Here is an 11,082-nt window from a genome sequence, read left to right on the forward strand (position 1 = left end):
CAGCCTTCCAGACATAACGAACAGCAGCGTTAGAAAGTAGATGACAACTAAATTCACCTCAATTCATCAGGTGACGGTCTTCATGGAGTTCGCAAGCGAGACGGTGGCAGACCTCAGCACTTCCGTTTCTATAACGAATCCTTGTTCCAGAACAACTTCAGCGGGCCATACAACGAAACCGACACCTACCTTCCAACCGGCATTAAGATGACCATAGTGGTGGTTTACATGATCGTCTGCGTGGTGGGGCTCGTGGGCAACTGTCTGGTCATGTACGTCATCATCAGGTAAGAGGCACATGCAACTTAGGTCAACCTAGGTCACCTGTTCATGTTTAGGCATGGGCTTAAAATGTCCTGTGTATGTGAAGTAGCCACCCATGGAAGGCATTAATGTGTGTGGGTTATGTGTGTGTGTGTGTGTGTGTGTATGTGCAGGCCTTGGTCCTTTTCATTTCGCCATGTGCATCACAGGGCCTTTTGAAAATGGATAGTATCCTTTTATTTTTTTTCTCCACCTATCCTGTTGAAACTGTTCTGCAGTGTTGATGACTTTTCATACAGAAAGCAGGTGACTGATACTTGTTGAGAAGCATGTATTACATATCGTACCTATTGTACACTGGGCCACTGGTGAAACACAATCAACTGGTCCTGTTCTTATTATAGTTGTATGGAAGTACACATATCATAACTATATGTATGCTTGTGTGTGTCCAAGCTTTTCTTCACAAATCTAAAACAGTCGATTAACCCTGTAGAATCTGTGTGGTGAAAGATGACGAAGCACGTTTTGGGTTTCCTGGACAGGCCTAACTGTTTACGTAGTGAGAGTTACACGGAGGTACATATGGTAAACAGTGCAGTTCATATAAGTATCCTCTGTCCTGATAATCACCATGACTGTTGGGTCCCATTAAAGTAATCCTAATACCAGAGTGTGACAGAGTTGCTAAACTCTAGCGGGCTAATCCCGGAGATGCGGTTGGAGCAGAAGCACGACCCTGGATGTGTCCTGCAGCAGCCCAGGACCCTGGGTTTGGTTAAGCGGTTAGGGAATTGGGTTATTAATCGGAAGGTTGCCGGTTCGATTCCTGGCCGTGTTCAATGACGTTGTGTCCTGAGGCGAGGCACTTCACCCTACTTGCCTCAGGGGGAATGTCCTTGTACTTACTGTAAGTCGCTCTGGTTAAGAGCGTCTGCTAAATGACTAAATGTAAATGGCGGCAGACACATCCCACGTCTTAGAGGGGTCACGTGACGTGCACCTGTTGTTGTTGGGAGGGGGAGGGGGGGGGTGACAGGGATCTGGTGGTACAGTTCTCCTCTCCTTCACCAGTGACATATGCTGCACTGTGTCATCTCTATGCTGTCCTCTCAAGGGACCACTGGGTTTCCTAGAAACCTGCTGCAGTGGTCTGAAGACTAGAGGAGAGGGTACATCCCAACCAACACAAAGTTACACATATAGCGGTTTACATACAAAACAACAGAATAATTTACTGTATAGTGTATACAGTTACATTATTATTATTTTTCTTTGTATTTGCCGTAATGTTATGGCGTTATTTTCTAGGACCATGTTCATGATTTCAGTTTCCTGTTCAGGAGACAGAAGACGTTCCCGATCACCTTGTGTTGGTAATCTTTCAGTTCTGCCAAACATATAGTAAAATACTGTAAATACTGTGTAGGAATACAAAGTAGGAATACATTTTCCAAATACTTGAAACATACTTTATTTTTACAGTCCTACAGAACAGTCCACAGGCAATACTTTACTACTGTACTCATTGAGTACTGTATTGATATGCAGTAGGCCTACTGCAATTTTGTAGTGAGAGTAGATTTCTTACCTATTCTCATTTCGGAAAGTCCCGATGATGGATGCTACAGTGTACCTGCTCAAATTTGGCTGTACTCTTTGCCCAGCCTCCCTCATTGTTAGACCATGGTTGACTACATGGTCAACCAAAGCGGCTCAGATCTCAGCAGAGATTATGGTCCTTGGCCTTCCTCATCCTCGTCCTCCCTGTCCTCCTCCTCTTACTCTCACTCCTCTGCCTCTGTTTCCAATGTTGACATCCATTGCTCAAAAACAGAAAAGGTCACCTGTTGCCCTTTTATTCTAAAGCTCTGATTGCTAATTGTAAAACTGTGTGACAGGTGTTTGTCCATGCGATGAGTCAGTGTGCGTATTTGAATGGCAGTGTGTTCTTTGTGAAAACAAAATATTTTCTTCATGAAAATTGTGCCAAATGCAGAGAATTGTGTGTAGTGTTTTGAAAAAAGTGTGTGTTAGAACTGCAATTTGAGTGTAAAGCATTGGAATTGTGCTTGTAGTTTAGCACAATTGGTTCATGGGGTTGGTGCATGAGTTACATGTTGTGGTCATTGTGTCTCAAGTACCAGTATTTGTGTGTAAACAATTGAGAAAAACTGTAATCTCTACTCTCTCTCTCTCTCTCTCTCTCTCTCTCTCTCTCTCTCTCTCTCTCTCTCTCTCTCTCTCTCTCTCTCTCTCTCTCTCTCTCTCTCTCTCTCTCTCACACACAATTATTCTCTCTCTCTCTTTTTCCTTGTCCTCTCTAATGGTAACCTAAGCTCTGTGTCCATACCCTCAGACATGGTCTCTTCACCAGAACTATGGAGTCCCAAACTCTCCGCAAGTGTCTGGTCCTGGCGGTGTCCATCTGTCTGTGTGTCCATCTGTCTGTGTGTCCATCTGTCTGTGTCCATCTGTCTATGTGTCCATCTGTCTCTGTGTCCATCTGTCTGTGTGTCCATCTGTCTGTGTGTCCACCTGTCTGTGTGTCCATCTGTCTGTGTCCATCTGTCTATGTGTCCATCTGTCTGTGTGTCCACCTGTCTGTGTGTCCATCTGTCTGTGTGTCCATCTGTCTGTGTGTCCATCTGTCTGTGTGTCCACCTGTCTGTGTGTCCATCTGTCTATGTGTCCATCTGTCTGTGTGTCCATCTGTCTGTGTGTCCACCTGTCTGTGTGTCCACCTGTCTGTGTGTCCATCTGTCTCTGTGTCCATCTGTCTGTGTGTCCACCTGTCTGTGTGTCCATCTGTCTCTGTGTCCATCTGTCTGTGTGTCCACCTGTCTGTGTGTCCATCTGTCTGTGTGTCCACCTGTCTGTGTGTCCATCTGTCTGTGTGTCCATCTGTCTGTGTGTCCACCTGTCTGTGTGTCCATCTGTCTCTGTGTCCATCTGTCTGTGTGTCCACCTGTCTGTGTGTCCATCTGTCTCTGTGTCCATCTGTCTGTGTGTCCATCTGTCTCTGTGTTCACGCCAGCGAACAGTAGGACGAGCCTGGCACCACCCTGTCCAGAGGCTTGTTCCCTTGGTCACAAGGATGATCAGTCTCAGACGGAGTATGTGTGTGTGTGTGTCTGTGTGTGTGTCTGTGTGTGTGTCTGTGTGTGTCTGTGTGTGTAATATAGCTGGTGTTGGTATGTTCTTTGTCTGGGAGCCCCTATATCAACTGTCCACCCTGAACTGTAACTTGCAAGAGGTAGTATTGAACAAGATGATGAGACCTATGCTGCTAGGAGCTTTCAACGTTCTCTCTCGCTCTCTCCCCCTCTCTCTCTTCCTTTGTATTAGAAACATTCCAAGCCATATAGATATGAGAGATACATCAAGACACAAACACACATTTGAGCTATAGTGCTCGAACCAAAGAACACACTGCAGCTTTTTCTTTCATTTCTTACATTTTACCCTTCTGTTCCTCACTCAAAATGGTCCTTCTCAACTTGAAAAAAGGTGCAGTGGTCTCAATTTTTTCAAGAGCAGTATGAGAGCAAGATAGCCACACAAATAGATACGATGGAGAAAGAGAGAGATTGAAATACAAACACACTCGTACACCCTTCACCTTACACGTGAGTCAGCCACAGTAGAGTGGAGCCATAGCAGAGGCCACCTTCATCTGCTTATAATAATATTGAAATACTGTATACATGTAGGTCTGCAGGTCAAAATGTTGTTGGGTGTTTTTTTCTGCTGCTGGACATGATCCCTGTGGTGATCTAGGGACACTCTGCTTACAACTCAATCTGACTCCACAAATATCGGATGACACATATCGGGTTGAGCGTGTGTGTGAATAAATTAATCCCACTGACTTGACACTGCAGAGGGAAATGCAAAACAACAAATAGAATCTGCAGTACGCTAACCTGTGTGAGTGGTAAACTGCTGTGCAGACACTGTTCCTGTGTGTGTGTGTGGCGGGGGGGGGTAGATTGATTGCATATCTTCATCTTTATGGGCCATTGATCTCCTGTTGAGAGTGCTTGTAGCTTTGGATGCTTTTCCCCAAGATATTTTAGTGTGTGTGTGTGTGTGCGTATGTGTGTGCGTGAGTAATTACATCTTTACCGGCCAATTAACTGGCTGCTGGCTATATCTGAAATAGCAATTTCACGAGTGTTTATGTTATGTGTGTGTTTGTGTGTGTGCATGTGTGTGTGCAAGCCTGACAGTCTACAGGCCACGCTAATGAGTGACCATGATAGTGCTGATGAGTTATGAGTTCATTTCAAAGGCCTCTAAAATGAGAGCAATTCTACGACCATGGAATGAGGGAGGGGGTTTTGAATCTCTGGTTACAGGGAAGAGGGAGAGAAAGAGAGAATGAGACTTTTTTTTTTCATTTCTTTATTGCCACCTCTGGCACATCAGGCCAGTCACAACTGGTTTCTGTCCACAGGAGTGTCTGCTAGCATTTCCCACGTGTGTGGGTGTGTATATGTACTGGTGTGTATCCATGTGTTTGTACAAGACTGTACTTGTGTGTGTTTTTTCTAATATCCCCAACATGTCAGGCCACTGGTCACTGGACTACACTCAATCACTTGATAACTGGATGGTGGTGTAATTTATTTCCAACTCAGAGCGTATGTGAATGTGTGTGTGTGTGTGTGTGTGAGAGAGAGAGAGTTAGGGAGGAAGAGAGAGAAAGATGGAGGGAGGGAGAGAAAAGACAGACAGAAGAGACAAAAGATGACAGAAGTAAGAAAGGATAGAAAGACAGCTGGCAAGAAGAACAGAAGGAGGGAAATGCAAAGACAGCCTGCTGGGTTCAATCAATGTCTGTGACATGTCATTATTGATCGGGGTGAAGGAGACATGGACACTCTCACACAAATACATACCAGCCCACACTCAGAAAAAACATGCTGGAAACATGATAATGGATATCCACACTCATTCCCTGTTCCCCACTTCTGCCGGTGCAGAGCAATCAAAGCAGGACGTCTTTCCACTCAGCAACTAATAAATGAGCATGGGGAACCTGTGTGCCACGGTGAAAAAAGCTTACCAAGACCAAAATAGCAAACCAGTGAAATGGTGGTCTAGTCGGGGAGGTTGGTGTGTGTGTGTGTGTGTGTGTGTGTGTGTGAAGGGGGGGGGTTACCTCATTGAGTCAATGATTGTATATGATTGGACCATTTGTCATGGTGGACGAGCACGGGGCGCTAGCGGTGCTGTCTGCGGCGAAGCTAATGAGGGGCCTCATATGGGGGAGCTATAGAGCCTTTCATATGAGCAGGGTGTGTGTGTGTGTGTGTGTGTGTGTGTGTGGCCTAGACAGTAGGCTGATGACTGTTTATCCTGTTTATCCTTTACAAGGTATCATTTAGTTGGCAGCTGTAAATGGCCCAACGCTTTTAGAGAGGGGAGGGGAAGTGTGGAGAGTATGTTGAGAGGTGTGAAGGAGGGAACCCTAAGGGAGGTGGAATGGAAGGAGAGTATAACATGTGGACAGAGAAGGAGTTCAGGGGAGGAGAAGAAGGAGAAGAGAGGAAGTAAAAGTTGTGCTTGATGATAATGCAAGGTGCTTGATGATAAGGTGTATCAAGGTGATGATAAGGGTCTATTATACCAGACACACTAATACAAGTCTACTGCAGCCTTCCAGACATAACGAACAGCAGCGTTAGAAAGTAGATAACAACTAAATTCACCTCAATTCATCAGGTGACGGTCTTCATGGAGCCAGTCAGCAATCACAGCTGTCTCCATTTAATGTTCATGTCAGAGCTCGGCTCCCTCCCTCTCCCTCTCTCTTCCACTCCCTCCCTCCCTCCCTCTCTTCCACTCTAAACCTGCAGGAAATGATGCAAACCTGCTCTATTCGTTTCTCTGCTGGCATTCATTATTCACAGACTGCAGCTAGATGCTGCTGAAACAGGCAGACGTTTTTATCTCTGTTGGATGCCTTTGGTGTGTGTGTGTGTGTTGTGTGTGTGTGTGTGTGTGTGTGTGGAGGAGGGGGCCTTTAATGTGTGCTTGGTGCAGAGGCATTTTGCTCTGTGTGTGTGGAAGGGTGTGGGAGGGTGTGTGTGTGTGTGTGTGTGTGTGTGTGTGTGTGTGTGTGTGTGGACAGCTGCTGGAGCTGGCAGTGAGACTGACAGGTAAGACCCTAATGAGTCTCTGTGCTGCCGTCCTTGATGACCTTCCTCTTTGTCCCCTGTCTGATTACCACAATCAACCGAAACACATGGGTGACATGAAGTCCTTCTCAGAAACACGGGAATTATTGTAGAAAATTCAAATGCTGGGGAGAGGGGAAGAGAGGGGAAGAGAGAAAAGAAAGGATAGGATACGAGAAGAGGTGGAAGAGAAGGTGGGAGGGGAGGTAGATCACACTGCCTCAGTGGTGAAGGCATGGCCGTGTAGTTAGCAGGCGTTCTGTAAAAAGTCTCTCTTTGTCAAACTTAATTTATAAATATGTTATGCTCCGGCAGTTCATTCATGTTCATTGATTTTGAAATGACAGTAAAAGAGCCATTGTCAGTGGACTCTCTTACCTCTCCTTTGCTCTTTCACGCTCCCTCTCTTTTATTATTCTCTTTCTCGCTCTTCGTCTTTCCCTCCTTTCTATAACCTCTCTCTCATTTCTTTCTCTCTCTCTGTCTTTCTTCCTCTCCCAATCCTATGCCCCTTACTTCCCTCTCTTTCTCCACTCCACCCCTCCCCTCCCTCCTTACCAGTCCTGGATTCAGCCCCCCTCCCCCATATCTGTGTAAGAGTAAATCATCCTGTGCTGGAGTCGTAAACAGTGGTCTGGCAGAGAGGGCAGTCAGCAGGAGCACCACTTTCTGCTGATTTAATCACTACCAACACTGTGGATGGACAAGCACAGTCACCTGAGACACACAGCAGGATGCAACTTTATAAATAATGAACTGCAGAACAGTTATCGAGCAGACACACACACAAGCATTAAACCACCAAACTATCTCGATGCATCAAGAACAAATTCTAAAATGGAAATATTGAGGAGACGTCCATCTATAGAGATGATAAGAGCATAAAAACAGAAAAGATAATTATAACTGTAGAGTAATTCAGATGTAGTCTCTGGATAAGAGCGTCTGCTAAATGACTAAATGTAGTCTAACGAAAGAACGTTGAGCTTTTTAACATTTAAACTGTTCTGAGGCACTGGTTTGCACACAGCGATCTCTTCAGCCAGGCCAGCAGGAAGACCTCTCAGCCTTAGATTTCAACCAACCTAAACAGCTAATGTGCGTCAGTTGTACGTCACAGCTGTTGGAGTGCCGCTTTACATATGAAGGAATAGCTGCGTGAGTGACGTCTGTTGCTCTCTCACCGTTTCTCTCTTTCTCTAACTCTCTTTCACTCTATCTATGCCCCCTCTTTATATTTCTCTATATACCTCACTTTCTTTCTCTGCCCCCCCCCCCCGTCCTCTCTTCCTTCCCTTTCTCTCCTACTCACATATTCGCACCAAATGCTGTAATCATATAGAAAACGTTTCCATCTCCTGTCTGGCAAAGGATTGGAGGAGAAAAGGAAAAAATATATTAGAAAAGGTATTTAAGTAGACCAGCACTCTTTTCTCTATATGACTCATGTATGAGGGCATTTAAAACCAGAAGGCTGCCGGACAGAGTGGAGGACTTAAGAGCCTAGTATGATGGCCTAACCTTATTAGAACTCTTCTACTATGGTCCACTCCAGTTTAGTTAGTATTAAACATCATCTTTTATTTAACCACACTTTTACATATTCTGGTGGTTCTTGAATATGAGCTGGAAAAAAAACTTTACAATACTTTACAATAACTTTAGCATGGAATGGTTAACCTTAGGGTTAGATGTCGAGTTAGGCTTGGGATTAAGGCAAGGGCTAGAAAAAGATTAAAGGAACTTTTTAAAAGCTGACTACAAATGATGGGGTGAAATGGGGTGAACACAGATAGGAGTCAGAACAGTTGTGTTTGCTGGGAAGCTGACTCCGGATCCAAAGGAGGAGGCTTTGTCCGCCCACCCGTCCTACCTAACCTCAACCTGCCAGGCCTTTCATTAGCCTGCTGTTACTGAGACCGTGAAGGCACTATTGTCTAACAATGGCGACGTGGTCTTAATGGAAATCTCTTATCTTTTCCATTATTGTTTTTAACCCATTGAAAGGTGTGAGTGTATTGGGATAATGGAAGTGTCCTCTCCATTTCTGTCTAAATGTCAAAAGCCTCATATCCTCTCTGTTAGTCTATTATTGCCATACACACGTGCACACACATATTGAGTGTAGGTCCACTTGCTGAGGGGGCGTGCAAAAAGAGGATTTTTCTCAATTAGTGAGAGAATGTTCTTGCTGTGAGTTTCTATGTGGGAGTGTATGACCCGTATAGTCTGAGTTAAAACTCACCCTGGCTGTACCACACAAAGCCTCAGCTCCAATCAATGCTGCTGGATAATGAAGGTATGTGCTGGGAACCTGAGCACAGCTGCTCAGCTGGGATTGAGGAAATCTTCGGTGCAGGGTGAAAAAGCAGAACTATTTGAACCAGAGGCCAGAATGATTTGAGTCACAGACACTGTTCTCAGGGCAACTGGCCAGCGGTTGCTAGGGATTCACAGTTCAGATGACAGGCCTAAAACAATATATATATATATTTTATAAGTTAGATTGTGTTGCTCTAATTTAATTCTTATTGGAGGAGAGAAAGAAAAGGAGCACCTCCTACATTGTAAGCTGTGCTGTGTGTGTGTGTGTGTGTGTGCGCGCGGGGGGGAATGTTAGAAGAAGAGGTAGCTGCTTTGTTTTAGACATATTTAGGACTAATGACTCATGTTTTTAAAGGGAGAGGTTAGCATTTACCAGAAGCATGGTCTTGTCGATTTTTTGTTAAGACGTTAATCACATGCAAACAGCCCTCCTCTCTTAAAAAGGCTGCTTTCATACCCGTCTGTTAAGTATGTGTATGGAGTATCTTAACTTAACTCAATGATTTTCAGAAAATTGCTGTTGCTGCAGTTTTTTTGTTTATTTGTTTGGAAATGTCTGATTATGTTACCAAGTGGAATGGAAAGTGTTTACACACAGAGACACTTCCTGTGTTGATTGAGTATTGTTAGTGAAGCCCCCCTGTAGACAGGCATGCAAACACTAACTCTTAGAGCATGCATACACACCCTTCATTTTATAAACCACAGAATAAAATACATACATGACTCTGTGTGTTGCTATGCCCTGCCACTGACAGCCTAGATAATCTACACTGTGCCTGAATTATTCAAACTAATTATGAATATTTGAAACTTCAATGTATGGGAGATGAAACAGGATCAGTTAAACCATATTCCCCCACCTCTTTATGGAGTTGCATGGCTGCAAGGCACAGAAATGCTGTAATTATTTTAGATAAATCATCTGACATGGCAAGGCCATGCAATATTCATGTCCCACTCTTCTGTTCAGGTTGCTGGTGGTTGGGTCAGTCAGCAGACCATGAAAGAGTGAGGCAGGAATGAGAGAGGAGAGAAGAAGGCAAGAAGGAAGTGAGAAGAGAGGAAAGAGGGACACAGGAAAGAGAGAGGAGAAAAGGAAGCTAGAAGGAAGAGTGAAATCAGGGTGTCAGGACAGACGGAAACAGGAAGGAGAGAAGATAGAGGGAGGCAGGAACAAGGGAGGAGAGGGAAGCAAGAAGGAAGAGAACAGAGAGGGAGGCAGGAAGGAGATCGAAGAGAAGGAGGGCGCCACTTAGCAGAATGATGGATCACCTCCACTACCACATGCTTTGCTGCTTTCATGTAATGAATAAGGCCAGTCTTTAACTATACTTTCATGAAATTGCCTGGTGTGTGTGTGAGTGTAGCACAAGCATGTATGTTTGCTTTATTATTTGAAATCAACTTACTGTAAAGACACTTTCAGTCCATGTTCTTAACAAACATACAAACAAACACACAGTAGCATCAAATAACTATTTAATACCGTATTACAAAACAGCAAAATCTCATTTTTTGGTTACAGAGAATCAGATGTTCTGTGTCCGTATTCCTCCCACACATCCCCTTCCATATCTCCCTCCATTTCACTTCCTCTTATTTCTCCTTTTCACATCCCCCCCTCCCTCCCTCCCCCCCTCCCTTCCTCCCACCCAGTCCAGACCCCCAGATGCTGTCATGAAGCAGGGTCTTGCTGCAGAGAGCAGGAAATGCTACAGATAATTAGGCAGCCATTACAGTCCACAAAGGACAGAGGAGGAGGGAGGAGAGAAGGAGGGAGGAGAGGAGAGGAGAGAAGGAGGAGGGAGGAGAAGAGAGGAGGAGGGAGGAGAGGAGGAGGGAGGCGAGAAGAGGAGGGAGGAGACGAGGAGGGAGAGGAGGAGGAGAGAGGAGGAGAGGAGAGGGAGGGAGGAGAGGAGGAGGGAGGCGAGAAGAGGAGGGAGGAGAGGAGGAGGGAGGCGAGAAGAGGAGGGAGGAAAGGAGAGGAGGAGAAAGGCGAGGAGAGGAGGGAGGAGAGGAGAGGAGAGAAGGAGGGAGGAGAGGAGGAGGGGGGCGAGGAGAGGAGAGGAGGAGAGGGGAGCCCAGTGTTAGGTCCCCACAGACAGACAGTAGGTAGTCAGAGGAAACATGAAATATTCTTTCTGTAGAAGGGTCTGTTACCTTCAGAATGCAAACCAGAAAATGCAAAGATGCGGGAGGGAGAAAGAAGGAGGGGGAGAAAAAGGAGTGAGGATAGCAAGAGGAATTTTGTTACAAGGAAAGAGAAGACAATTGAACTGGAAAAGGGAAAAAAGGAGAGAGAGAG

At 45.2% G+C, this 11,082-nt stretch overlaps 1 protein-coding gene across 1 annotated transcript in view; it reads left to right on the plus strand.

The window, feature by feature from the left end:
- The first annotated feature begins 260 nt into the window (after positions 1 to 260).
- Positions 261 to 11,082, plus strand: part of oprl1 (opiate receptor-like 1) — an 18,484-nt gene continuing 7,662 nt past the window's right edge. Inside the window, exon 1 of the mRNA XM_067239785.1 lies at positions 261 to 287. Within this exon, the coding sequence (XP_067095886.1) occupies positions 271 to 287 (17 nt within the window). The 5' untranslated portion in view covers positions 261 to 270. The remainder of the gene's footprint in view (positions 288 to 11,082) is intronic.

Source organism: Osmerus mordax, chromosome 7, assembly GCF_038355195.1.
Source record: "Osmerus mordax isolate fOsmMor3 chromosome 7, fOsmMor3.pri, whole genome shotgun sequence".
NCBI classification, from domain to species: Eukaryota; Metazoa; Chordata; class Actinopteri; order Osmeriformes; family Osmeridae; genus Osmerus; species Osmerus mordax.